Source organism: Lepidochelys kempii, chromosome 3, assembly GCF_965140285.1.
Source record: "Lepidochelys kempii isolate rLepKem1 chromosome 3, rLepKem1.hap1, whole genome shotgun sequence".
NCBI lineage: Eukaryota > Metazoa > Chordata > Testudines > Cheloniidae > Lepidochelys > Lepidochelys kempii.
The window spans coordinates 131,168,663-131,196,582 of NC_136382.1; the positions used below are offsets into that span (position 1 = coordinate 131,168,663).

The 27,920-nt window shown below is 43.0% G+C and overlaps 1 protein-coding gene across 1 annotated transcript in view; it reads right to left on the reverse strand.

The window, feature by feature from the left end:
• Nucleotides 1-23,756, reverse strand: part of CAPN9 (calpain 9) — a 48,374-nt gene extending 24,618 nt beyond the window's left edge. The window contains exons 1-8 of the mRNA XM_073335250.2: nucleotides 23,393-23,756; nucleotides 10,679-10,748; nucleotides 8,179-8,297; nucleotides 5,914-6,047; nucleotides 4,935-5,103; nucleotides 3,659-3,742; nucleotides 2,580-2,665; nucleotides 532-609 (exon numbers count right to left, since the gene is read on the reverse strand). Coding sequence (XP_073191351.2) covers nucleotides 532-609; nucleotides 2,580-2,665; nucleotides 3,659-3,742; nucleotides 4,935-5,103; nucleotides 5,914-6,047; nucleotides 8,179-8,297; nucleotides 10,679-10,748; nucleotides 23,393-23,605 — 953 coding nt within the window. The 5' untranslated portion in view covers nucleotides 23,606-23,756. The remainder of the gene's footprint in view (nucleotides 1-531; nucleotides 610-2,579; nucleotides 2,666-3,658; nucleotides 3,743-4,934; nucleotides 5,104-5,913; nucleotides 6,048-8,178; nucleotides 8,298-10,678; nucleotides 10,749-23,392) is intronic.
• Between the last annotated feature and the right edge of the window lie 4,164 nt (nucleotides 23,757-27,920).

The following is a 27,920-nucleotide window of genomic DNA, read 5'->3' on the forward strand; positions in this document are numbered from 1 at the left end:
AGCATTTGTGTAGCCTCTGACATGCAACATTGAAATTCATGAGTCATTCTTTCACCTGGTGTGGCACATGCTGCATTGGGAGAATCACCCAATTCAAATGGTATTAGTAAGTTGAAATGTGATGTACAGGAGTGGAGTATTTAGATAATACAAAACTTGACAGACTTGTTTTTGAAGCATTCCCTACATTGTGCAAATAACCTGTGTCTGAATAACCTTTCAGGAAACAAGTCCATTACAGTGTCATTCATTTTGATCTTGAGAACTTTCGAATGCACAGTGTTTTAAATATATTAATTACAGTTGCTAAGTATGGCATTTTAAACATCGTAAAGATATTTAAAGATAGATACTCTGCTATTAAGACTATGTAAATTGAGAGTGGCTTAAATGGAGAGAGTTGTATTGTACCAGTCCTCTTTGGATTAAAGCACTAATTTCCCAGTTCAGAGCTAGTCTCATCTGCCTCACTTGGCCTGCCTGCTCACTGTATTCTCATCAGCATATTTATTTTTCAAAAGGGTACCATACCAGAATTCTCCGTCATCTAGCACTGTCTGACACAGGCGTTTTTGCTCCGATGGGCTGACTGACTGCCATTCAGGAGAACTACAAGAAAACAAAGTCAGGCTTTACAAGGCTATCAAGCACTTCATTTCCCTTGGCTCAAAGACACCAGCTGGATATATTAGCAGATTACACCACTTTCAGATTGATTTTATTTGAGCAGTAGCCACAACAGGTGCCTTTAAGGAGCCTGATTCTGCTGCTGTTAAAACCAATGGCAAACCTTCCATTGACTTAGACAGAAGCAGGATCAGGTCTTAAATCTTGAGGTTACAGTACTGCTGTACTGACCAGTACCACTGTGTTTGCAATGATCCCCACAGTGAGAATAGGGAATGCTACAAAAACCAAGGTAAATTTAAGTACTGCGAGTGGTATATCTCTAGACGGTACATCCACTGTACTGTAAACCTTGCTGTGCATCTGTATCGTTATTGCCATGAAGTTTGTTGCTAGTATAGAACCATCCGGTGCTCCCAGATGAAGTCAGTGGGAGCAGGATGGTGCTCTTTAATTGTACAGATGAGTGGAGAGAGAAACTGAAATACCTGATGACCCAACTGAAAATCTATTTTTTCATTTCCATTCACTGCTGCCATTCCTGGTTCTAGCAGGGATGGAAGCAGAAAAGCCTAGATGTTTAATGAAAGCCTGCTCTTACAGCAGTGTATATTTCAAACCTGATTCTAAGCAGGAAGTACCAGAAGTCTCTAATGAGATCACTAACCTAAGCCCTGAGCCTGCAAGTCAACGTGTTAGTGTAGACTCCCAGGCCCACATGGAGACCCACTGGCTTCAGTAGGACTCTGTGTGGACGCTGTGATCAGCATTAGCAGTTCCACATGCAGGATCAGAGTCCCTTTTGGCAGATACAGCACTTTGGCTAAAAATCTCAAATGGCTGGATACCTATTCTAAATTGAACTACTAAATCTTTTGAGATTTAATAATCTCTAATTATACTGCTAAACTATTCTCACATTTTTGGAATTTACTAAGGATCATAACTACACTTGGAAATGTAAATATCTGGGATTGATTTGTTGATCGTTTTAAGAGAAGGGACATTTGATAAATTTCCAGCACTGATTCAAATCTGCTAATTATTTCACTGTTTTTAAAGGGGCTGTCAGGATGTATTATGGAACTGTCTCCTCTCATTTATACCAGCGTAAATCAGGAAAAACTCAGTTGAAGATAATGGAGGTAAAGCAATGTAAGTGATCTCAGAAACAGGCCATGTATAAATGTATTCAGACATGAAAAATCCAGCATTGATTCAAATATCCCTTCTCTTAAAACTAGTAGGAATTTCCAGAATAGAATCTACTGTTCACCATTTATGCTGTTTGCTTTTTAAATGACTATTTGCATTTCATCCAGCTTGGATAATGAAAGAGGCTAGGGAGCTTCACAATTTTTCCCAGTTGGCATTTGTTGGGTCTTTTGCTCTTTACACAGCCAATGTAATATGAAGGAACCACACAGGCAAGTGTGGTCCAAATAACTGTCTTTAATAACTACACAACATGCAAGGCCTACCTACAATATATACCTTGGAGCTCTGGCTTCAGAAACATAGAACACAGTAAGTGCCATTAGAGGGCTCACAAAATATTTAAAGAGATACTGTCCAATTCCTACACACTACCTCAGCACTTTCCAGCTGTCCTGTAATAGCACAGTGTTTGGATGTTTGTGTTGCAAATACTGCAGGGGAATGTTTAAATAATACAAATTATACATTTTCCATTGGAATTATCTTAAAAATAATGACATTTATATTAATAGTGGATTTTGTTTCTATTTTTAACAGTACCTACATTTTGGGACTAAACAATCTTGACAGTGCCTCTTTAAATGGTAGCTGAGCAGTCTTGACAATACTGAAGTCAGGATGTTAGGACGACAACAGCACTGTTCTGCATGTGTAGGCTGTTAATTAGACTTGACTTCCCTCCTCGGCAGTCTGACCTCTATTCAATACAAATAGTTGTTATACATAAAACTAACTTGTCACTCCAACGGCCATTCCACTCCACTTGCCCCCATGGATTTCTTGGCCGTATGAGTTGCACCTTTCGGCCTCGGGAGCTCACCTAAATAGGAAGACCAAAAATAGAGAAATTCTTGAGTGGCCTTAAAATATAATGGGACTATTGCTATTGTAGTAATCCCTGGCTGGCTGCTGTCATTAACTAAGAGACAATTCTCCAGAGTGCCTAGGCTAGATAACACTTCTGGGCACTGGGGAACTCTGCTGGAGCAAATGTGCAGAGGGTAGAAGGGATGGTGGAGAGGAAGGAGAAACCTCCCACTGGGCTGTGTTAGAGTTTCACTTCACAGGGGAGAAGAGTGGTGCTGGGTGAATAATGGAGTTTTTAGTTTGCTGTAAATTAAAAAAAAAAAAAAATTTCAGGCCAAACTGAAAATTAAATTGTCTAATATTTCTGGCAAACCCCCAAAAGTTGAAAAAAAAATAATTTCAGGTTGAACAAATCACTTTGTTTGACCCAAAATGAACCATGCCGTTTCAATTTCGTGCATCTGAAAATATTTTTAATTTCTAAAAAATGAAAGGACATTTCAAAATAAAAAGTGGTTTTGAATCAAAAATCCACATGCTTCAAAAATGTCAACACTAAACGTTTTGGTTTTTACAGAATTTTTTTTCCCAACCGAATCGGTTTGGTGAAATCAGCACAAATTCATAAGATATTTAGTGTCACAGAATCAACATTTTTTGTCCCCCCCAAAAAAAGTTTTAGTTGAAAACTTTCACTCAGTTCTAGGGAAGAACCAGAAGATACATACAGTCCTCTGGCTCCCAGGCCTCACCCCCTAAGTTCCTTTAGGCACAAGAAGCTGGGCACAAAACCTTAGACTGGGGGAGAAGGGGCATGCCCTGTGTGGCCTGCCAAAATCCAGTCCCCTCCTCATACACTGCAGCCACCCCAATTCGCCAGCCAAACTGCATCCAGAAGATGTGAAGAACAGGATTTATGATCTTTCACTTTCCAGCTCTAGGTTTGCACCTCTTGCCAGCTCACTCTTCACCACATACTGTCAACATAGCAACAATTGGGACGTACCTCATCAATGCCAGTTACTGAATAAGCATGACCCTTTATGAGGCCGAAAGGGGTTCGAGCTTCTGACTCAGCTGCGCTGCTGGTCTGAAATATGAAAATACACTTTGACATACCCTTCCTTGAGAGGACATTGTACGTGGTGACACTCTGTCAGTATCCGGGCCCGTCACAGCTAGATACACTGAGAAGTAAGTGGCTGTACTAAAAGGTACTGTGAATGACAGTATAGCTTTTCCTCTTCCTACAATACTGCACACTGGCACAGCCTTTTAGGGAAGACACTTTCGCAACAGAAAAAATTATTTTATTTGTTTCACATATTAGAAAAATATGGGACTTTCTATTAAGATTGTCATCAATAGGAATGCTCTCAGCATTCCAGGGGGAAAAGACCAAGCATCTAGTGGGGATGGTGAGTGAATTATCTTCTCTTACCCCTATGGCAGGTTCCTCTAGGTCAGGGATAAGACACACTGGCAGAGTAGTGTAAGGAAGCTTACAGCTGCTGCCCATGTGGTATCTCTTCTATGGATAAATCCAGTGTTGTAACTAGGGTTGCCAACACTCCAGGATTGTCCTAAATCTGGTATCTTTCATGAACAACAACATTAATTTACAAACTCAGGCACTGACTCTGCAAACCCCCCTGTGCCTACATAGAGCTTACTTCAGGATTGCAGACAAAAATAATAATAGCACAAAAATTGTAACATTGTAAAATTGGGGGGAGGGATAGCTCAGTGGTTTGAGCTTTGGCCTGCTAAACCCAGGGTTGTGTGTTCAATCCTTGAGGGGGCCATTTGGGATCTGGGGCAAAAATTGGGGATTGGTCCTGCTTTGAGCAGGGGGTTGGACTAGATGACCTCCTGAGGTCCCTTCCAACCGTGGTATTCTATGATTCGATGAACAGCAATCACTGAAGCCAGTAGACACTGACTCCTGCCCTGTGACAGGGGCTGTGAACAGCTTTACCTCTGACCCAGGTCAGGTGAATGGAGCCAGGAAGTAAAATTCACTGTTATTACACACATTACATACATACATAAATTGCACATACAAAGCTGAAATCCAATGACTCTCTTCTTCCAAACAGCTGCCATAATGACTAAACTGGTATTGTATGTATGTTAGATTACAGCTATTGGTTATAAATGATTGCAGTGCTTATTTGCTACTATTGCAAATTATTCGCTATTAATTTCAGTGGGTTTTTTTTAAAAATTTTACTTAAAAAATACCCCCCACAAAACTAAACCCTCTCTAGTCTTTTACTTACATCAATAGAACAGCCCACCAATGCACCTCTTTCAAGAGCTTTTCCCAAGATTTCATAGAAATTTTCTGGAGCCTTTTTGACTTCGTACATTTCTCCAACTCCTCCAGTGAAATCTTCCATGGCTTCTAGTGTACTGCCTCCTTTTAGGGCTTCATAACTCCCATTCAGTCTGAAAGTTACACATCCATAGTGAGAAATGTTTTTAAAACCTTTTGTTTTTAGGTTACACTGAGCCGGATTCTCACCTATTTACACTGGTGTAAACCAGCAGTAACTCAGTTGAAATTAATGGAGTAAAAACTGGGTTCAGTGACAGGAGAATCTCAGTCTTGTTAATTACATTGTAAACTCTCCCCCCTCCCCCACCTCCTCATTCTAATTTCCAATTCATTATTGGTTCAAATCCAGCACAGGCTGGCAGTGACCATACTGTAAGTCTGGTTCTCAAACTTTTGTAGTGGTGACCCCTTTCACATAGCAAGCTTCTGAGTGTGACCCCCGCCCTATAAATTAAAAACATTTTTTAATATATTTAACACCACTGTAAATGCTGGAGGCAAAGCGGGGTTTGGTGTGGAGGCTGACAGCTCGTGACCCCCCATGTAATAACCTTGCAACCCCCTGAGGGGTCCCAACCCCCAGTTTGAGAACCCCTGCTGTAAGTTGTTCAGTGACCTGCTGGATGCAAAACCAGTAGATAGTCTTATTCCAGTTTTTAGCCATAACAGTTGGCATCATTATTAGCACTCTCAGCAGAAAAACAGAGAGCAGGTTTTAGGTCTTGATCCAGTTCTCACTGAAGCCAACTGGAGTCTCTCCATTGACATTACTGGAAGTTGAATCAATCCATCGGGGATTAATTTAGGACATAGTATCTCCAGGTCAAGGCTGAGGAAACTGCAATGAACAAATAAAAGCTGACGATTTTCATTGTATGACAAACTGAGCAATGCATGCACCAAAGGCAGACAGTACTTACTTGGCATAGGCTTTTTCCAGTAAGGCGCTCCAGAATTCATTGTGTTCAGACGAGTGTAGAAAAACCAAGCGGTCTTTAAAGGTGGGTAATCGATCATCAATAACAATATCCAGCCACTCATTGTGCTGCCAAAACTGTGTTGAATGGAGGATGAGAGAATTGTTCGATAACTTGTAATATTTCATAAGGCGAGCACGCCTCTCTAACTACCATATTCCCATGCTCCAAAAGTGTCTCAGTAACATTTGGGGGCTGTTATAAGACTAAAATCTCACCGCTTTTGTGAGGCAGGTGAAATCTGACCCAAAGTAAGCACCACATTTCCCCCACTAAGCCTCTTCTCAATCAAGTCAATAAAGAAACTGGTGGGCTTCTATTTTCTAAACCTGACACAAAGACACAGCTGCTGTGAAACCTCCATAGACACAAACTGCCATACCTGGAACTGCAACAATATTCTGATCCTGAGCCACTTTATATATGCTGTAGCGTCAAACTGTAGTAAATTATTTAAACTACACTGAATTCATATGAGAGCTGTGTCTTGGGACAGACTTTCAATTAACATATACATTACAAACTGAAGGATACTGAGTGCTATGGGACAAAATAGTAAGTAACAGACTGAATTCATAGCAGGCAGGAATTTTGTACATCCCCCCACAATTTCTCTGAGTCCTTATGATAAACTCCAATAGAGTTTTACAGAAATTAAGTAAGGTTCTATATAAATTATTCTAAAAATCTAACATTTAGCAGAATATACAATTTATATAGAATTTTTAAACCAACCTAAGGAATTCTATAGCAGAGATCTATTCTATTCGATCCATGTTCTTACATCATGCCCACCACCATGGTGTCTGAGCACCTATAATTATATATTAAATTCTAGAAGTTTGTTTTAAAAATGTATATAACTATCACTCTCTATTACATTATATTGGACTATTTAGAGCAGGAGTGGGCAAACTTTTTGGCCCGAGGGCCACATCAGAGAATAGAAATTGTATGGCGGGCCATGAATGCTCACAAAATTGGGGTTGGGATGAGGGAGGGGGTGCAGGCTCTGGGGATGAGGAGTTTGGGGTGTAGGAGAGTGTTCTGGGCTGGGGCCGAGGGGTTCAGAGGGCGGGAGGGGGATCAGGGTTGGGGCAAGGGTGTGGGAAGGGATGCAGGTTCCCCGGCTGGAGCGGGGCCGAGCCACATGGTGCGGCCCCTGACCCAGTGCCCCAGCCACAGTGGGGCTGAGCCGTGTGGTGCGGCTTGTGGGCTGGCTTAAAATGGCTCACAGGCCGAATCCGTCTTGCGGGCTGTAGTTTGCCCACCCCTGATTTAGAAGAAGCAGGAATCTGAACTAAGTCAGATACACTGATATTAAAAGTCATTAGGAATTGTATTATATTTCTTGATCTGAACTAGATATAAAATGTCATGTGACTCAAGCCATCTTAAAAACCTACATATACTGTAGGGGCAAGTCTTCCTCTTGATTATGACTATGTAACCCCTTTGACTTCCTGGCAGTGGGGTTGGACACATGTAATTGAGTGTAGAATTTGGCCCTGGGTATTTAAACCTTTCTGGGATGATGCCATGATTTCTAACACTGTACTTCCCTTTATAATAGAAAAACAGCGTGGGACGGTGAAAAATTAAATTTTTTTCTAGGTTTCTTCTCAAGACTCTCACTTAAGGTGAGTTTAGCAAGTACTGCTTTGAATAACTCAGACATCATTCAGAGGTCAGACTAGATCAGTGGTTCTCAACTAGGGATCTGGGCCCCCCTAGGGGCTGCGAGCAGGTTTCAGGGGGTCCACCAACCAGGCCAGCATTAGACTCGCTGGGGGCCAGGGCAGAAAGCTAAAGCTCGATTGCATGGGGCTGAAGCCCAGGGGCTCTGAGCCCTACCACTCAGGGCTGGGGCTGAAGCTGAAGCCTAAGAAATGTAGCTTTGCAGGGCCCCCTATGGGTGGGGCCTCGGGTAATTGCCCTGCTTGCTACCCCCTAATGCCAGCCCTAGCTTTTATAGGCAGAAAAACAATTGTTGCGACACAGGTGTGCTGTGGGGTTTTTATATCATGTTGGGGGGGGCCTTTAAAAGAAAAAGATTGAGAACCTCTGGACTAGATGATTTAATGGTCTCTTCTTGCCTTAAACACTATGAAATCCAATTCTACAGTAAACAGACAACCCTGCCACTAAATGGACCAATGCATTTAGCTACCCAGCCCCCAGAAGTGTTTGCATTTTATGCTGTTTTACCTGAAAGTGAAATATTCCAGCATAACCCGGTCCAAAATTTTGATCTTGAGGTACAACTCTGGCTAATGTTTTTTCATTCAGTGTAAGAGAAGCTATAGCTGCCAATAGCCAGCAGTCACCTGCCAATTGAAAAGACCAATACACAGATCACCAATAATATATCGTGAACATATACACAATCTACAGGACAAAGATACTGCAGCAGCCTTGTCTCAAACTGTATGGGTAAGATTCTGACTTCAGTTATGTTGGTGTAACTGAAGTCAATGGAATTATTCTGGATTTATGCCACTGTAACAAAGATCACAGTCCTGCCCTACATGTACTACAGGTTCTGCATTTAATTATGTATTAAGAGTTCTCATTGGGTGGAGTAAACTCACATTGATTTCATTTATTTGTATCTTATTTCCTGTGCAATGTGAGATGCTACACAAACCAGCCATAACTGACTATGAACACAACTACTGTCAGCTGTTTTCCTCCATGCAGTGGGCTAGGTTTGCTCTTATTTACTATTTCATTGTAAATCCAGATGAATTCCACTGAAGTCCGTTGTTATTTGGGTTACCACTGATGTTACTGTAAAGCAGACTTTAGCTCATTATAGTGAAAGTTCACAAAGTCTGGGAAGTACTTTTTGCCATTGGGGGAAAAAAGGGTGTGATGGGGCTTCATTTGCTGACTCTACATGTGACATTTCACATGACTTCCTATTATAAGCTGGGAGTATGATGGCTGGTTGCCCACCACCCAGCAACACATCAATATCCTGTTTAACTTAAAACTTCAGGAGAAGACTGGCTGGCTACCTGGCACCAACCAGGCAAGATGCCACATGGAACCATTCAATTCTCAGCTTCCTTGGAAGTCTTATAGCGTCTGAGCCAAGACCTGATCTCACTAAAATAAAGAACAAAGTTTCTATTGGCCTCAACAGGACCAGACTTTGACCTTTTTTGTGTGTTTTTCTTCCTCAAGATGAGGGCAAGAACTTGGCTTTGTGTTAGAGACTCACAGGAAGGGAAACTGCTTACAAATGAAACAGAACAAAAATGAGTCATGTGAACTTTTTCCAAACCAGCAGGTCTGCTGCAAGCTCTGTGTTGTTTGCACAGAGTGAAGGAGTAATGAGTGTCTCACAGGAGGCGGGAACTGCACAAAGGTCTGAAAAATCCCTATAAGCCATTTTGGAAGAATATTAGGAAACCATCCAACTTGCAATGTACACCTTATGGAAATGTCCTGTGGAATTCCACTGGGATTAAATGAATAAGTTTCTATGGAAATGTAATAAGACTGCACAGAAATTACTCTAAAACCTATAGAATTCAATAGAAAATTATAAACCTTCTTCGGAGAGACAAGGTGGGTGAAGTAATATCTTTGATTTATTCACCCACCTTGTCTCTGACCAACACAGCTACAACACCACTGCAAACTTTCTTTGTTTTTTGGATGATCTTATAGTGTTGTATAGCAAAAATATAATTCTCTGAAATTCTGTACCATTCTATAGCTGTGACACTTTTTGAGTGTAGTGCAATTCAATCCAAAGCACCCCCATTGTTTAGAGTGGGGTGAGCGAGAAGCTAAAACCAATTTAGAAGTTAGTCACATAACACCATGTGCCTGTACTAATGACCTTCATCTTTTTAAAATGAATTTTTGTATTCTTATTTGCTCTTTCTCCGAGGGTAACCACTTTCCAGATTTTATCTTGCAGGACCAAGTAGATATGTCATGGCATTACTGCCCAGTCAAGTTGCATCAGTGCATAATATTGCATCATCATGTCAAACACAACATTGGCATCAGCCTGTGGTGTTGCATTGATATGGTGGCACACAACATCAGTATGTGTCTGTGCAGTGCCCTGCCATGAGGATAGCTTCATCGTGATTTTAAGACTGCCCCAAAAGTATTTGACACTCTAAATTGCTGTAGATGCTATTATGCGCTTACAGGACGCAATCCTGGGACTCGCCTGTGAATTTCATGACGGATGGCAGCTGGCAGCACTAACTTCTCCCTAGCTTTTCACAGCTCTCTCTCTTTAATTTCGAGGGAAGAAAGTGAGCGAGCGCCTCCACAGCAACCAATACTTTATCGAGGCATCCAGAAATGGGTATGGGGTTAGAATGAGAACACATGACTTCTGAGTTTCACTTCTTCCACCAATTTAGGGAACAAGAGACTGGAGAGGCAGTTTTGCCTACTGGATAGAGCACTTGACTGGGCTCTAGACACAGCTCTGCTGCTAGGTGACCTTGGGAAAATCACTTCCCTACTCTGTGGCTCAGTTTCCCCACCTGTAGAATGGGGGTATTGATACTAAACTCCTTTGTGAAGGACTTTGATATCCACTGATCAGAAGTGCTACATAAGAGCTAGGAATTACTATTCGATAATAACCATCCTCCCCCACCCCCTTCTAGAATCTTCTGCACCACAGCACTTGGATAAGTGTGGAATAATTCTGTAAAGGGAAAACACTCACCAAGATCCCCTTGACAAATGTCAGTTCTTGTGGCTCCTCCAGTTATAAACTGTGGGTCTTTAACAATTTCCTGAGAGAGTAAGAGAGAAAAAAATCATTTAAAATATGCCTGGAAAAATATAGCATCATTTAGGGGATGAACCTGTCACCAATATGCTACATGCATTACTGCAAGCCTTGAGGAACTGGCTACCACACAATAGTACAGACACTGTGATACACTGTGTTGAGCCTTTGTTGCTAATTATTGCGTGTCACAATGAAACGATCATTTGTTCTCATGTTTTCTAATTAACGTCGTGCTGATGAAAGGTACTGGATTGACAACCCTGAGAGAGCGAAGTCCTGTGTTCACTTGCAGAGCATTTATAGCATAGGCAGTGGTTAGCAACCACAACATCTTCCCTTAAAGAGAAAAAGGCTGATCCCAACCTTTGTTTGCCTTACCAAGTAATGTCAGTTTTAAGTGGGAGCTGGAGCAAGTGTGACACTCCACACCCTTGAGCGTCCAAAGGTTGAGAGGGGCTGAGCCGATAAGACACTTGTAGAAAGGAAAGCAATGTTGACTGGCATTTCTTGGATTATTTTAAGTTCAATTAAAAATTTCACAGGATGTTCTGCATTGGATAGAAAATTAGGTTTGTAAAACAATGAATCTGTCAGGGATTTCCCCCCTTGAAATCTAACTTAAAGTTGTCACTTCAAGAAAAAGCAATCACTTTTGCCGCTGGTTCTCTACTGCACTTGTGGCTCGTTGAATGGAGCCGTTGGAGTATGATGGGTAAGGCTGCAATTTAGTCACAGAGGTCACGGAAGTCACAAAATCCGTGACTTCCAAAGATCTCCGTCACTTCAGCCAGTGCAGGCTAGGAGCTGCAAGGTCCCCTGCCGCCTGTGGCAGCAGGGAGCTGTGGGGTACCCCCATAGTTCCCAGCCACCACGGGTGGCAGGGAGGAGCACCACACCTCCCCGTCGCCACCGCTCCTGGCCACCATGGGTGGCAGGGGGAATCCGCCACTCCCCCCTGTCGCAGGCGGCAAGAGGGAACCATGGGTGGCAGGAGAGATCTGGCTTCCTGCAGCACGGGGGGATCCCTGCTGCTCCCACCCACCATGGGTGGCAAAAGGGACCCACAGAGCTCCCAGCTGTGGCGGGCAGCAGGGAGGATCCCCAGAGCTCTTGGCCACCACGGAGGAAGGGGAGACCCCCCGCTGCTTGGAACCACCAGTGGAGGGGGAACTTGGAGCTCCCACCCACCGCAGCTGCCCAGGCTACCCATTTTGTCGTGGTTATTTTTAGTGAAAATCAGGGAGAGGTCACAGGATTCTGTGAATTTTTCCTTATTGCCCATGACCTGGCCATGACTTTTATTAAAAATATTCATGACAGAATCTTAGCCTTTAATGATGGGTCCTTATTGATCTTTGTCCTTGAAGTACCCCTTTTATCGAAATATCTTAGGTATTTCTATGGCTCTCTGACTATAGTGCCTCAGTCTTTGATGTAGTTATCTTTGCAATACCTCTGTGAGCTAGGGAACTACTCTTATCCCTGTTTTACAGATGGAAAACTGAGGCATAGAGAAGTTTGCCCAAGATCGCACAGGAAGTCTGTGGTGAGCACTGACTGAACCCACTCCTTTAAAATGGCAGGCGAGTGCCCTACCCCTGGATCATCTTTCTTTCAATGGATAGGCCTCCCTCTCCTTTTCTACCCTCACAGACTCCCTGGCACACCTAAGAGATCTCCCCGCAGTTCCACCTTTGTGCTGGAATACATGTAGCTACAAATACCTTCTCTTGTCTCCCTCAAGAATGAAGACAGATGCTAGTCCCCATCTGTGAATGGAACCAGCCAGTATTCATTCAGGACAACCAGAAAGCAATCACCTCAATATTCTATAACAATGGGATCTACTACAGTGACAAAGAGAAACTTTTTTAATATAAAGGACACACAGAAAATATGATAGTATAAACATGTAGCTTGCCTTCCAGAGCAATAAAGATAAGCTGGCAGAATTGATTGTTACAGAATGAAGGCCTGATCCAAAGCCCATTGAAGCCAACGGAAACCCTCTCATTGCCTTCACTGGGCTTTGGATCAGGCCCTAGGGAAAGAAAAGAAATAACATGGACAAAATGTTCTCTCATACATTTTGTGACCTATCTCCGTTTCTCTCTAGAAAGCCACCCTGCCTCTCATGACTACCTAGGGAATACTGCGTGTCATCAGGAGGGCTGCAGATGCACACTACCTTGATGTACCTAAGTCAGTAGTCAAGTTATACCTGCACAATCCCACAGAAATCACAATGGGTCAGGGGTGCTGGAACAATTTGTATAGTGGGGATGCCGAGAGCCACTGTAAACCCTGAATATGATGGAAACCACTTCAAGCCAGGGGTGCGGTAGCCCCCCCAGCACCTATGCTAGGGGTCCAAACCTGTACAATGCTAAGCTCCTAAAAGTTAATTGGATTGTGGGGGTGTAAGTGAGAGCATAATTCAGCCCTCTATCTCTATGCAGTAGCAGTTTCAATACCATAAGAATAAACACCTTTCAGTGACGCCATGTCATCTTCTGAGGCATTTCAACACAATGGCAAATGAAACTCAATGTCAATCCCTGCAAAGTAATGCACACTGGAGGGGATAATGTAAACCACTAAACCACTTCACAGCATTCTAAATTAACTGGATCAACTCAGGAAAGGGACATGGGCATAAGTATGGCTAGCTCAATTAAGACCTCTCTGCTCAATATGCAGCTGTGGTAAAAAAGCAGCAAAGATGTTACGTCGCATAAGGAGTGGCGTGCGAATAGTATGGAGAATATTAGAATGCAGTTATATAAATCAATGGGGTTCAGAAAAGGGCAATGAGAATGATCCTAGGCCTGGAAATAGTCTCTTGTGAAGAGGGATTGATAAGATTGGGACTGTTTACCTTAGAAAGGAGATGAATAAGTGGGGACATGATAAAAATATACAATAATCATCAATGGGCTAGGCAAGGTAGATTGGGAGCTCTGTTCTCCTACCACATAACACAAGAACAAGGGGACAGTCAATTAAATGAATAGGTGGGAAATTCAAAACTGATTAAAAGGATATTTTTTCACATAATGTGTAATTAAACTGTGGAACTCATCCTAGGTGCTGGAACTAAGGGTACATACACCCTCACCCTCTGGCTTGAAGTGGTTTCCATCATATATAGGGTTTACAGTTTGGTTCAATGGCTTTCAGCACCTTCACTATACAAATTGTTCCAGCACCCCTGGAATTCATTAAACTTGAAGTTTTTGATGCCAAGAACTTATGAAATCATTGGACATTTATATGGATCTCAAGAATGTCTAGCGTTAATATAATTAATGACAATACAAAATTGTGGCAGGGATATTAAATCTCATGTTTCAGGATTTAAGCCAATATCTAATTACTAGAGATTGGGATGAGATGCGCCTAGTGCAGGGGTGTTATACTTTCCTCTGAAGCATATGGCACTGGTCACCATCAGACACAGGATATTGGACTAGATGGACCTTGTCTGAGGCAGTATGGCAATTCCTCTGTTCTTAGGGAAAGAAAATAATTCTGAAGCACTGGGGAACGCAGCTTCTGCATGATTTACACCTACTGTGGCCAATAAATATCACCCAACTGTCCTGTTTCTATTCCAGGCTGAACACTATGGGATAAATTCATCCTATGACTGTGCCAGCTTCCACTCAGACACAGGGTCCCTGAGATGGAAAATCCACCAAGTGATGATATGGTGATACACAGTAGCCGTCCGTAATTTCCTTCCACCAGGGGAAGGAGGAGACTAGCACAGTCCAAAAAGTGGCTGGTGCTGGTTCAGGAGGAGACAGGGTCCAAGTGCATTGATTCAGCACGTCACAGCAGTAGTTGGTAGTGGAGCAGCTTCTGTGGATCTCTGGAAGAATTTTAAGCTGCTTCCACCCAAAGGACAGTCCAATGGAAAAGAGGCAGCCACCTCTGATTAAATATCCCCCTGGTTGCACCAGCAAGAGTGATCCTTGCTCAGTGAATTCTGGTTCACGTTGTACCAGAATTCGGTTGCTTGTTGCCTGATGAAACCTTTCCTGAGGCAAATGGACACAGGGGATCAGACCCTAAGCACTGTACATAACCCTACCCTGGGGATGTTGTACATGCCTTTGACACATACCTAAGTTGTCTGCTTTATCTTACGTTTTGGCAACATTTGTATAGCTTGTCACGCCAATAAAGTCTCATGGAATTCAACTGAACAAAATGGTTTAAGTCCTGTGCATCCAGTTAGTCAATCTGTCCTAAAATCCTGTTGCAGAACTGGTTGTATAAGTGATAGAACAGTTTCAAGGCTCCCTCCTCTGTGGCACATACTAGGAGTGCCCAGTTAGGTCTCAGGTCTCTAGCTGTCACCTATCTCTGGGCAGGGACCCTTGTCCCATGCCATGTGACTGGAGGTTTTAAGACTGCTCAGCCTCTTGCCTTGCCATGCGATGTCCCCAGCCACCCAGTCTGCCTAATGGCCAGTGCTTGTGCTTTTTTCTTTCTTTCCGAGGGCTATGAACAGTGTATTGCCAGCAGTAACAAGTTACTGCACTGCCCTTTCTAAGCAAGCACAATAATTGAAAAGATTCCAGAGAAAACATAATGAACAACAAAAGAACCAAGACATGCTAAAAGCTAACCAGAGATCCACCCATCAGTCTTAGGGGCCCTGGTAGGCCAAAGTCCTTCCAACCCAGGAGTCCCCTTGGACAGAAGGTCCTGTCCATTTGCTGGATCAGAAAGCAGGCCCTCAGTCAGTTGAAACCCAGCCTCGTTATAGCAAAAGCCCTTTTTTTATTTGGTGGTCTCTGGAAAACCCAGTTTCAACCAGTATCTGCAACCCCTCCACCCCCACATTGGGAGTAGTATATCTCTGGAGGTGTTTACAACCTATATGGTTCCTTAATCGCCCCTCAACTGTTTTTGGTTCTTGGAGGAGCTGTGATTAGCCTGCCCCCTGGAGTTGCATAGGATCCCTGGCCAATAGTGATCCATAAACTGAATACGGTATGGTCCCTAAAGATATTGCATACAATTGCAATATCTGTCACAAGTGGGGCCACACTATTTCAGTTAAGCAGTTGAGCAAGAAGCCGCTTTATTGATGCCTTTGCAGAAGGATGAAGTTCAATAGAAAAACAATAACAGGGGAACAAATGCAATCCTTCAAACACAGCAGTTCCCTAGAAGGAAAATGAGTTGGTTTGTATTTGTTTTAGTGTATTTAATAGTCATAATTCTGTAGTGTTGAAAGATTCTGATTCCTTCATAGCTAACCAAGGCCCAAGTCCAGGTCCAGGTCCGGGCAATGAAATCTGGCAATATCCCAAAATTAGTAAGTTAAACAGCCTGCAGTTTTAGACTTTCAGGGCACACTATAAAGTGAATCTGTTTTGCCAGGCTTTTGTACATGGGGCAGATGGCTGGGGATTAATACGCTCAGCAAGGGTGGGGTATTATTTACAGTGTGTGATTATTTTGTTATGTTGGGGTGGGGAATAGGGATAAATTGCTGAAGTTGTATATGTATTATACTGTGTACATTTTTGGTTCTAGGCACCTAGGAAGTGGGAGAGATGCTTTAAAAAATATCTACACATCTAAATAAGTTTAAAAATACACCAACACATAAGGGTGCATGTTCAGAGCAATTTATAGCAGCAGCTATATGTAAAGATCATATGTAGTGTACCTGACTCCACACAGGATAAAACACGGACAATCTCCACAGGAAAATAAAGGTCAGCAGCACCGTTTGGTTTTCTCATGCCTATTGAACAAGCTTTATAGCAACTCATGTTTTTAAAAAGTGGGTATTTGTCAAAGTGGGTAGTCAACATCACATAAAACCCTATAACGTGGCAAGCCCTTCACTTTGCTATCTACATGAGCCAGTTTGCTACGCCCAGACCTGCTGCCATGAAATATTGCCAAGTTCTGGAGTTACCCCCTTTGCAGATAATCCCCGCTGCATACGGCAGCATCCCTGTGAATCCATTTGAATGCTGACTTGTTAAAGACCTAGTAGTGGACCTGGCAAACGGGGTAGCCCTGGAGGTGCATTTTGACCAAAGTTCCCAATTCAGGAGGCAGCAGCCAAGTGATTAAAAAAGCGACCCACCCTCTCAATGATCAGACTGCATGTCCCAACCCATGTTGAGTGCCCCACCTGCAATGTGCTGAGCATATTGCAGCCAGTTCTCTGTTCCATCCTGGTCTCTTTATGCTAGTTTGGTGGCAAAGGGAGGGTAGAATTGGCCTCAAGAATAAGGGTTTTGCTGAGTGGCATAAAGCCAGAGAAAATGGCTCTGTGCCAGATCCCCCTTGCAGCACCGTGATAGAGTGTGCTGGGGTTATGGCTGGGGGAAGGGTTCAGATTATCCCTGTTCTGCAGCTATTTTCATCTGAGGAATAGCCCCAAGAGACTTGATACTGGCTGAGTACAAGCTAGAGCAACCATGAGACTGCTCTAATTTACACAGGGTGCCCAGGTAAGAATACAGTGAGGCACAAAGGTGGTTTAAAGCCACCTTCCCCCCAGGCCCTGTTTCTGCAGTGAGCAGAGCAGCGATCTGGTCCTTTAGATATCACTGAAAACTGAGGGAGCTTAGTCTCACTTGGAAAGCATTCAACACCTTTCAGCCTTTATGGAGCATAATACTGCATCTTTGTAACGAAAAGGCTCAATCCTGCTCCTATTGAAGTAAACACAAACATGCCAAAAGAGCACAGTCTTACAGAGGAGGAGAAGAAAGACATTAACATCTGCACAGCAGGTAAAAATGAGAAACGTCCACGGGCGATTAAAGTCATTAGCCCGAGCTGTAAGTCACACATTAAATCAGCATAATTTATGCTCATGTAGGGATGAGGATGGCACCTTTAGAGTGTTTCCTGGATTCAAAGGAAGTGGCAGAGGGCAAGTGACCTGCCCACATTCCTTCAAGCCACATGCCTTTCATCAAGAAGCAGTAGTGAGTTTGATGTGTCACAGTTACAGAAAACACTGGCAAGTCAAACCAGAACTTGTCATGACCTGACCCACCTGCTTGTTAAATACACCCTGACATGCGACCTGTAACTAAATGATTTAAAAAAAAAAAAAACATTCATAGTCCTAACAACATTACCGTGGAGGAAAAAGTGAGGGGGATTTTTATTTTAATAATAGGCATTGTATTAGAATTGCTGCTTAAAGGGAACTTAAGTATGCTGCTTAAGTCTGAAGCGATTAAGAAACTCACATTTTAAGAGAGAGATGATTAACTCAATCTGTCCCCAAACGCCCTAAAACTTTGTGTACCTCCCTCAATAACCTTTACTCCCTATGTATCGGGTGCACAGATCTACCACCGTACTCTTTCTGTGCACAACCTCCCGAGGCCAGGACATTGGTAACCAACACCATCTAGCTCTGGATGATAGCATGGTATTGAGGTATCCCAGCTCATTTTTACAAATGATAGTTCATATCCTACTTGTATAAAATACCCTTCCCACAAGACTAAATGACTTGTCGTAGTAATGAGATAAGGAGCCTTTCAAGTCCAGGCCACTAGTGGGAATCTGTCTTAGATTAATAGTAACCAAACCATATTACTGTCTGATAATTGTTTGGTAGCCTCTGTAAAATGAGTTAGTGGTCACAGGGCAGCTCCTAGAGAACTATCTCTGTATCATAATTAGCACCCTTGTGGCCATTCTCGTGAGAGACGTAGACCTCAATTCTCCTTTTGCTTACCACAGTGTAAATCGGGGGTAATGTTCCTGAATGTCCCTTATGACAATGTAACCCAGAGGAGAATCAGGTCCCAAGGAATGAATGGGCATGAAATCTGAACCATGGGCGGCCCTTGTCTGCTTTAACAGATTTCAGTTTCCAGGGCTACCAAGCCTACACCTTTCAGGAGCACTAAATTTTAAAATCACTTCTCCTTGTGATTTTGCATAGCAGTCTCCACACTTTGGGAATGTGACTTTACAGGTGCTCTTGTTCTGCTTATATACAGCCCTACCATATTACATTGTTAGAATTGTGAGTGTGTTGTTACTACGCAGTATCCAGGAGTCACCTTGAAGGAAGGCCCTGATCCCTGTCATTTTAATCCAGTATGAATGGTGGTGCAAGGGCTAGGTGAGAGGCGAGTTGCAGTGGTTCAAAGTAGTGGCAGCTGCATTTACAAAGGGGAGATGGGAGGTCATAAGGAGCCCAACTCAACCCCCAAAGTGGGAGGTATTGGGTGAAACAGGGACAATGACCAGGGCAGGCAGGCAATCCACTGATGGAATGACTTTCAGAGATTCCCATCAGCAGAGTTTGCGCAACCCCCCCTGTCCTCCACAGAGGGGAATTCCACTGTTGGGTGCAATAGTATTCCATGATACAGGAAGGAGAATGTTACAGCTCTCCATGGCAAATTTGCTGATTTGGCTATGTGCCTGACTGCATATTCAATAATTATTGAACAAAAGGCTATTTACAAACTAAACATGGAATGCACTTTCAAGACACACCTTCATGTTTCTTACTAATGGAATGCAGATACAGGTGCATGGCAATGCCTTACTATGTATAATATGATTTCATTCCAACACCAACACTCCTCCAAAATCTGGGAATTGACATTATATTACACTACAGAATATGATACATACCTGGGGAAACTGACTGGAATAGCTGTTGTGGAATGGATTGTTCTGCAATAACTATTCAGGTCACTTTTCCCCATGTAGACATTCCCTAAGTAGATGTAACTTACATACCAAAGAGATGAAAGAAGGTGATACTCACAGTAGTCCAAACACTACTTTAATTTATAGTTTCTTCTGGCTCAAGAGAGGGTAAATTACAATAACTTGGTCTCCCTTCCATATTGAGAGTGTGTGTGTAAGCTGGTGTGAGAGAGTCTGAACTGGTGTAAAGAAATCTCACTTTCATGATCTTACATTTCACCTCTGCCCCCAAACTGACTGCAACATTCAGCTCTAGTTCTGGAGGTTGGTGGGGGTTGTTCAGATCAGGAGAGTTTTGATTCAAGTCCATTTCTAGACCGCAAATTCATTTGCATTGGCAAGCGATGGGGAAAAAATTCTTTAGTTTTTTTCATTCCGTAATTTAAATGCCTGTGACATTCCTAGGCACTGACTATTACAGAACATGTGATATTTATGCTGGGCTAGCCACTAACAATCTAAATAATACATCAGGGTATAGAGAAAAGAGAGGTGGATCATGCCAAGAGGAAAATAATGAGGAAGGGGTCACATGTTCTCCAACATTAATAAAAAAGTATCTGTTGGAAGATATAGTTTTAAAGGTTTTCTTTTCCAATAAGAAAGAGAAAGCAGGACAGTATTGCTAAATAGCTTTTATTATTTTACAGCAGTTGGGATTTGGCATATAGGTCCATATCCTCAGCCTTTGTAAATCAGCAGGGCTCTATTGACTTCAGTGAGGTTATGCGAATGTACACCAGCTGGCCTATACTGTGTACACACACACACACCTTTGACAAATTAGAAAGTCCTTCTTATACTGAATAAAGGAGATAAAGCTATTTTTGGGTGCAAATCTGAGAGCTGGCAATGCAGTTACTCCATTTATTTTAATATTCTTTACACAAACTACTATATAGAGGGTTTATTATCTGACTTCTAATAATATTTGAGGTTTTTTTAAATTCCACAGATGATTATTTCTTCAAGTTTTAAAAATGCCAGGTCAATTTGGCAGATGAGAGAGACAGCATTAGTCAGTCTCCCTTACACAAACAGAGAGAGACAAGATGGGTGTGGGAATATCTTTTATTGGACCAACTTTTACGTTGGTCCAATAAAATATATTATTACCTCACCCACCTTGTCTCTCTAATATCCTGGGACCAACACAGCTACAATTACACTGCATACACAAAACTCCGTGACACTTAGCCTCCGTTATTCCCACTTACTGATATGAAAGGGAGACTAAACTGGCTTGATTTACATGCTGAAGAGCCAGAAGAAGGTGAAACTCAAAGTAGGGTATGGGCTGCTGTAACTTATACCTTCTTATCTCCTCCTGTTAGCTGCTTTTCTTGCTACACTGCTCACACGCACACACAGCAGAAATCACAGCCTAAAGGCACATCCCATGTCAAGTCACTTATTTGGCTTGAAATTCTTCCAAATTCAGCTTGCAAAAACTAGTGACAGCTGGATCTGGAAGAGACGCTGAAGACAGACCACTCTCCATTGCTCCAAATAATGACTTGGAACAATTATGATACTAATGGACCCCTGGTAGAAAAAAAACATTATTGACTACTTGATAGTCACTGTGTGTTTCAGAGGGAAAGGTAAACAGGACTTTTGCAAATATTTGCAGTTGGTACCAGATACAGTATGTAAGAATCACACAACCACATCATTTCACTATGACCACACCTTCAAATTTATAGCTTATCTTCAGAATATATGTTCCACAATTGGATGTAGTCAATGGACTTTATGCCATCTCACACCTAGCACCTGCAGGAAGCCACCCTGTCCCTGGGACAGCAGTAGAGACAGCACCTGGGCGACCTCAGTCCCATGTGGGTTAGGCAGCCTGGGGAGTAGGACCTGATGTGAGAAGTGTCTGTAGCAATTCCATAGTTAAGTTTGAATTTTTCCCTTAAAGCGGGGATTCAGCCTCTTTGTTTTGTATGAAAACTAGAGAGCATCCTTCCCATAATTACAGCACATACACTTTGGATACAAAATGAATTTTCTGAGACTTTACCAGTAAATCTGTTAATTAGTTTAGGAACTATAATTAACTAAGAATGGATCTTTTGAGAAATATAGCACCCGCTGGCAGACCCTTGCTTTGCCCTTAAAATCTTAGTAACAGAGTAACACAGGCTCTTTAATTAAAACTCACTAAAATCTTGTGCAAAGGCTACACTTGACTATTTTTTTTATCAGTGATAATTTCCCTCCATTTTTCTTCCTAGCTGAAAGACAGAAGTCTTAACTCTGCACTGCAGTGACGCCATGCCACACCTGTATGATTAGGATCAAGGCATTTTATGGTCTGTGGCCGCAGCTTGGATTAAAATCAATTTTTAAAGACAAGTTTGTTTTTATTTTTCCATTCTCTTCCCCCTTCAAGGTGTCATTACTGGGCTGAGTTAAAGTTCCTGTTGAAGGAGAAACTTTCAGTTGTGAAGTATGGCAGGAAAAGATGAGCATTAATCCTTAACAAATATTTCAAATGTAACCTGTGCACCAGATTTCAGCCAGTTTTTACTGACTGAAAAGTGTATGGCAGACAGGGCACAGCTAAGGTTGCTTGAGTGGCCCATCTGCATTTCCAGACCTTAACATGTTTGAATTTCTTTTAAATTTAACCTTAACTGTGGATTTCCTAGTTTTATAACAGAAAGAAAAGGAGGACTTGTGGCACCTTAGGTGCCACAAGTCCTCCTTTTCTTTTTGCAGATACAGACTAACACGGCTGCTACTCTGAAACCTAGTTTATAACAGTAGGTTTTGGGATCATTATAATGTACCCGGAATGTCTTTTACTCTAAATGATTCATATGTACTCTCAACCTTAGCTCTATCTTAACATAGCGTTTGTCTAGGAATAATGCTAGGCAGCAGGCTTGTTGGAGGTAGTCTATATGGACTACTACTCAGCATGCTACTATACAGACTACAGAAGGGGGCACCAAAGAACAAAACTAACTAAATGCAAAATTCTAAAGTGAATAAGTCAGGTTTTCTGACAGGGTAGAGGAGATGAGAAGGGGTTACAGGAGTTATGGTTTGATATGGAATTTTTAAATGTAATTTAAAAAAAATGTTTCAAAACCACCACATTGTACACATTGTTTGTGCATGGTATGATCTGATTACGGTTTCCATCATTTTTCTTCTGCCCCTTCAATTGTTGGCTACACATTTATGCAGCTGGTCTTACATTAGGCCCGATTCTGCAAAGATTAAGGCAGGTGCTTAACTTTAAACATGTGAGTAGCACCGCTGAATTCAACAACATTCAATCTGCTGTGGATACGAACTACCACAGCCCTTACTGAGGATGGAAAATATGGCCCTTACAAATTGACTAAAAATCATGGACTCAGTTCACTCTGGATTACACAGGCACAAACCAGGAATAATTCTATTGAATACAATGGAGTTACACTGCTGTAAAAACCACCAGAGGAGGGTCAGACCAAAAATAAGTAAGACATACAGCATGCACATGTATATTGCTTATATGTAAAGCTACAAGAGATCTGATTTACACCTGTATTTATCTATCCATCTATACGTGTACTTCTATCTCTCTCCACACACAGACCATGTCAAAATTCTCTCTCTTATTCCACATGAGCAGATCCTGATTCATACTGAAATTCTTTGGGGCAGAGACTATGGGTGAAATCTATGAGACTATGGCCCCACTGAGAGAAAAGGCAGAACTCCCATTGCCTTCGACAGGGCCAGGATTTCACCCCTTGTGTCTATAAAGCTCCATATACACGTATGGCGCTCTGCCCCTCTTATGTTCCTTTTTGTTTTGATTTATCATTAAGAAGTCCAGTGTCATCTGACTCTTGGCAGGAGAGTTGGAGATATGACGCATAGCAAACGTGAGAACAACCTCATACTCACCCCAGGCCTTTTCCATACAAAGGGGATGGGGGGCTTCTCACTGTAGAAGAGAGAGGAGATATTGGCTGGGAAGTCGCAGTCCTCAAATAGGGTCCCCTTCTGCTGGCAGTGGCACTTCAGCTCCTCATATGTCTGGCCAGAGGAGTGTGTGGCATGAGCACTCTGAGGTAGAGTGGGAGACTGCGGTCTCGCGTCCCGGTATGTGTAAGGCATTGTTCTGCTCCACGGGCAGTAGCAAAAGCTCCAGTGATCACAGAGATAAACGGGAGGTGGAGGATCAAGGGAAGGGGGGAGAGAAAAATGCCAGCAAGCAAACAGAAGAGAAAAGAAACAAGATGCTCTCTACAAGAAAGAATAAAAAGAGCCTGTGTGCTGCGGGGAAGTGAAAAATGTGCCCAAGCACCTCCTCTTTTGCACCTGTTTGAATGACAGGGAGACCTCCCTGTCCACCTGAAACAACAATAGAAAGGAACGCCCTGAGAGCAAACAGAAAAACCCTGTTTGGCCTTTTTAGGAGTTCCAGCTGCTTGGCATGCGCCCTCTGGTATACTATCTCAGGAACCACAAACAGGAGTTAAGAGAGAACTCTATTTCGTTCATGTGACGTGAACCTGCTGCACCCAGGAAGAGACAGCAAGCATGTGAACACCCTCAAACCAACCCTTTCTTACTCTAATGATATGGCCAGGGTGTGGAACTATTTTCTTTGCTGGCTGAATAACTTTGAGAAACGCCACGGTGCATGAAAATCTCTCACAACTCCTGATAGAAAGTTACCTAATTATGGGCTCTCACCAGTTAGGTTCCTTTCACCACTCCCTATCCCTGATCAAAGGTCACGTGAGATAACCTCTGCAAGGAGGCCGCCAATGCCCCAATCCTCCTTCATATAACAGCAGAACCAGAAGGAACTCCAGAGCTTCTTCACAGACTAAGTGGCACAAGGGAGTCTCCTTCCTGCTATGTACTCCATGGGACAGGACAAGGATGGGAACTGCCCATAGGCCCAGGAATCTTCAGCATTGAGTATGATATCAAAATGAGGGAAAGTTATGTTGAAGGAGGGAGGGATGATGAGGGGTGTGGGTGGAATGCTCACAGGATGAATTGCCCAGGATGTTATGTGGAGTGCAGACACAGCATGGCTGGGTGGTGCAGGAAGGTATGTGTGTGGGGTTTGAATGGTGAGGGAAGGGGGCACTTTGCCCTGAAAGGGGATTTTAGTGGGTTGTGGGGAGGGAGATTTGTATACATTGTAGACCATGTTTTGGAGCAAGATGTGTATATAACAGCTACCTAACTAAGCAAACCTATTTTTGTGGCCCATGTCTATCCATCCTTCTATTTCATGAACTTTTGTTTGTAGCTTTCACAGCATGTCCATTAGATTGTAAAATCTTCATGCTAGAGAGTGTGTCCATCTATCTGATCTGCAAAGTGCCTAGCACAGTACGAGTGCTGTGAAGAAATAAAAGTAAAAAATACTATTTCAAAGCCAAAGTTGGAGTGGACATTCTTCCAGGCCTGTAAAGGTTGAAGATGCAGACTACTTGACAAAAAATATAGCTAATGTATTACAAAACACTGCCTTGTCATGCAAACACTGCTAGCTTTTCTTCCATTTTAATTGGTACTCTGCCAGCTCAGTCAATCTTGCTGCTAAGATACGATTTATGGAAATCAGTTAGGTGAATCAGAATGCATTCCTTTCTGTTCTGTTCTTTTCCATAACAATGTGGGAAGGAAACCCTTCACTTTCAGAGTGAGTATTTCCTTATTTACCTCCCAGAATTGTATTATTGCTATGACTGCCTAGATACCCCAACTGAGCTCAGGGCCCCACTGTGCTCAGCTCTGCATAAGCACATTGTAAGAGAGAACCCTTGTTCTAAAGAGCTTACAGTCTAACCAGACAGGACAGACACAAGAGGTCAGGGGAACAGAGCCATAGAGAGGGGAAATGAATTGCCCAAGCTTACACATCAGGTTAGTGGAGTGCAAGAAAATAATGAAATGATTTTGTGATCTTCATGCTCATGATGGGCGCAAGATTGATAATGCTGAAGATTCCTGATCTGAAGGAACCATCACCTGTATGGCTAAGTGGACAATTAAATCCATTCAATTTCTGGTGAAACTAACAACCAGGATGCAGATTACAGTGTTGATTATTGTGATACTCACATCTGGACAGAGTAACAACCCATTTCACGTAACTTGCTCACAGCTTTTGGATGCTGCTGGGCTGGATTTGAACTGGTGAGCTAGAAGCGAAAGGCCTTGTGTCTTATTATTCCTCTCTTGAGCAATAGAACACTGGTTTTTAGCATTGTGTCCTCCCTTCGAACTCTCAGAGCAAACACATGTTGCAAGAGGCAGTGTGATGTCAGTCTGTTCATAGCTAAATGTGACCATGTGAATGGACAGATGGTGACATTTAAAGGGAAGTAAATGTAGTGCTTGGGATAGCTGGGAATACCAAAGTCCTTTCTGTTCATCCACAGAACAGGTACAACATGGGTAGCAGCAGTGCACACTCCTCCACAGTGTCTCATTTAAAACCTCAAGATCCGAACTGACCACTCCAGGGGTGAGAAGACAATTCAGTCCTTGGTCTCCGCTTCGCCTGCCAGGAAGGGAGCTAAGCTGCGGTCAGCTGTGATGTGGATGGATTGAGATAAACTCACTTCCTGCAGGCCACTGAAAAACCTTTGATTTTGTAATTCATTTCTGTGGGGTGTAAATATCTTAATAGGAGTGACATGTCCAGACGTACTCTTCAAGGGCACAGCATGGCGACATGAGGGATGTAAAGGCTGGCAATTCATGCTAGGGCTGAATTCTTGTTCTTCTTTTCCTCCAGGCACCATTAAACATCTCTTCACAAGATACCTTGCAAACAGTTTTATATTTCCTACAGCCAAGGTTCTTATGCTTTCTCATAGTGTGGGCCACAGGCTAATAGAGATGGTCTCCTAGAAGCTGGTGATCACACGGATCCAGCTCCCCTCCCCTTGGTGATCACATGGACATGGCTGACCTTTCACTGGTGATGGCACAAATCTGTCCCCACTCTGGCTGGCGACTGCACAGACCCGCCTCCAGGCCCGTTGGGGATCATACAACACCCATATGAAGGGTAATATCAGGATAGCACTGTATTTTTTTTTTCTGTTAAAACAATTTAACAGGTGGCCACAAGGAGGAGCGTCAGCACTATGTGCCCAGCCAGCTCTCCATAATCCATCAGCAAGTGCTCTGCTCACCACAGTCTGGGAACCACTAAACCACGCTAGGTGCTCTTCTCTATGCCTTCTTCCCTTGCGCTCTCTGATGATAATTCAGTGTTCTCGTTTTGTATCTCTCTAATCCATCTAGCTATGGTCTTATAACACACCCATCGCGGCAGTAACTGAGCATCAGTGTCCCCATTGTATCTGAACAACTAAGCCCAGATTTTAAAAGGTATTTAGGTCCCTAACTCCCACTGCAATTTATGTTCAGTGGCTATTTCGTGCCTTTAATAAAATCAAGTTTGCTACATGTCTCCTTGTGAAGTTTCCCTCCACTGCTCATTTCTGTCATTGCGTGTCATATTGGCAAACACTACCAGCTCTATTTGCTTGGAGGTTTGTTGGGTTTTTTTTAAAAAGACTGCTATAAGTAAGCCCAATGCATAAAGACCCTGGCTCAGACCTGTAAATCTTATGCCTTTTCTCTGCCTTCCTTTGGGTGAGATTCTCACCCCCTCCTTCAGCCTCAGTATAGCTGGTAAAAGGGTCACGGCACCATAAAGGACCTTGAAAGCCTTGGGTCTGACCAGTGGAGAATTCCCCCAAATACAGGAACGGAGGACGCCATCCCGAGCCCTGGCATAGGGGTGTGCCAGAGGCAGGGCTGCAGCATGGACCACTGCTGAGATTCTGGACAGTCATGCTGCCCATAAGGAAGTGGAAACAAGCTACTAAATTATACCGAGGTTTGTGTTGGACTCCGGAGCAGCCCAGAATCAGGAGGTAGAGCTTAAAGCCATTTTAGCCCCCACCTCCCAATGGCCTACGAGTAAAATTTTTGGTGGGGCTCAGGGTTGAAGCCGTCACAGGGGGCGTAGGAGCCAGATCCACCTATACTTGTGGATCTGGGAGGGGTGAGGCACCACAGGTAGGCATGGCATGACAGAGGGGAGGAGCCCCATGTGCCAGCTTGCAACACCACTCAAATTTGGGGTGGTGGGGCAGGTAACCTGGGCCACCTCCTTAACAAAATTCTCCTTGTGTCCCTGGATCAAACATTGGTGGGGCGCAGGGCCTGCAGGCCCATATGACCCGGTGCCTATGCCTGAGAGTTCTGCGCTCTGTCTAGGCACAGCACACAATCTCCTCCTTGGTCAGTAAACTTGTTGAGTGTGTTTTTCTTAGTCATATTTCTATTATTTCTCTGCTATCCAGACCTGACTGACTCTTACCATTCTGGGTTTAAAGCGGGTCACTCCAATGAAACAGACCTGATTATGGTCTTTAATAACCTT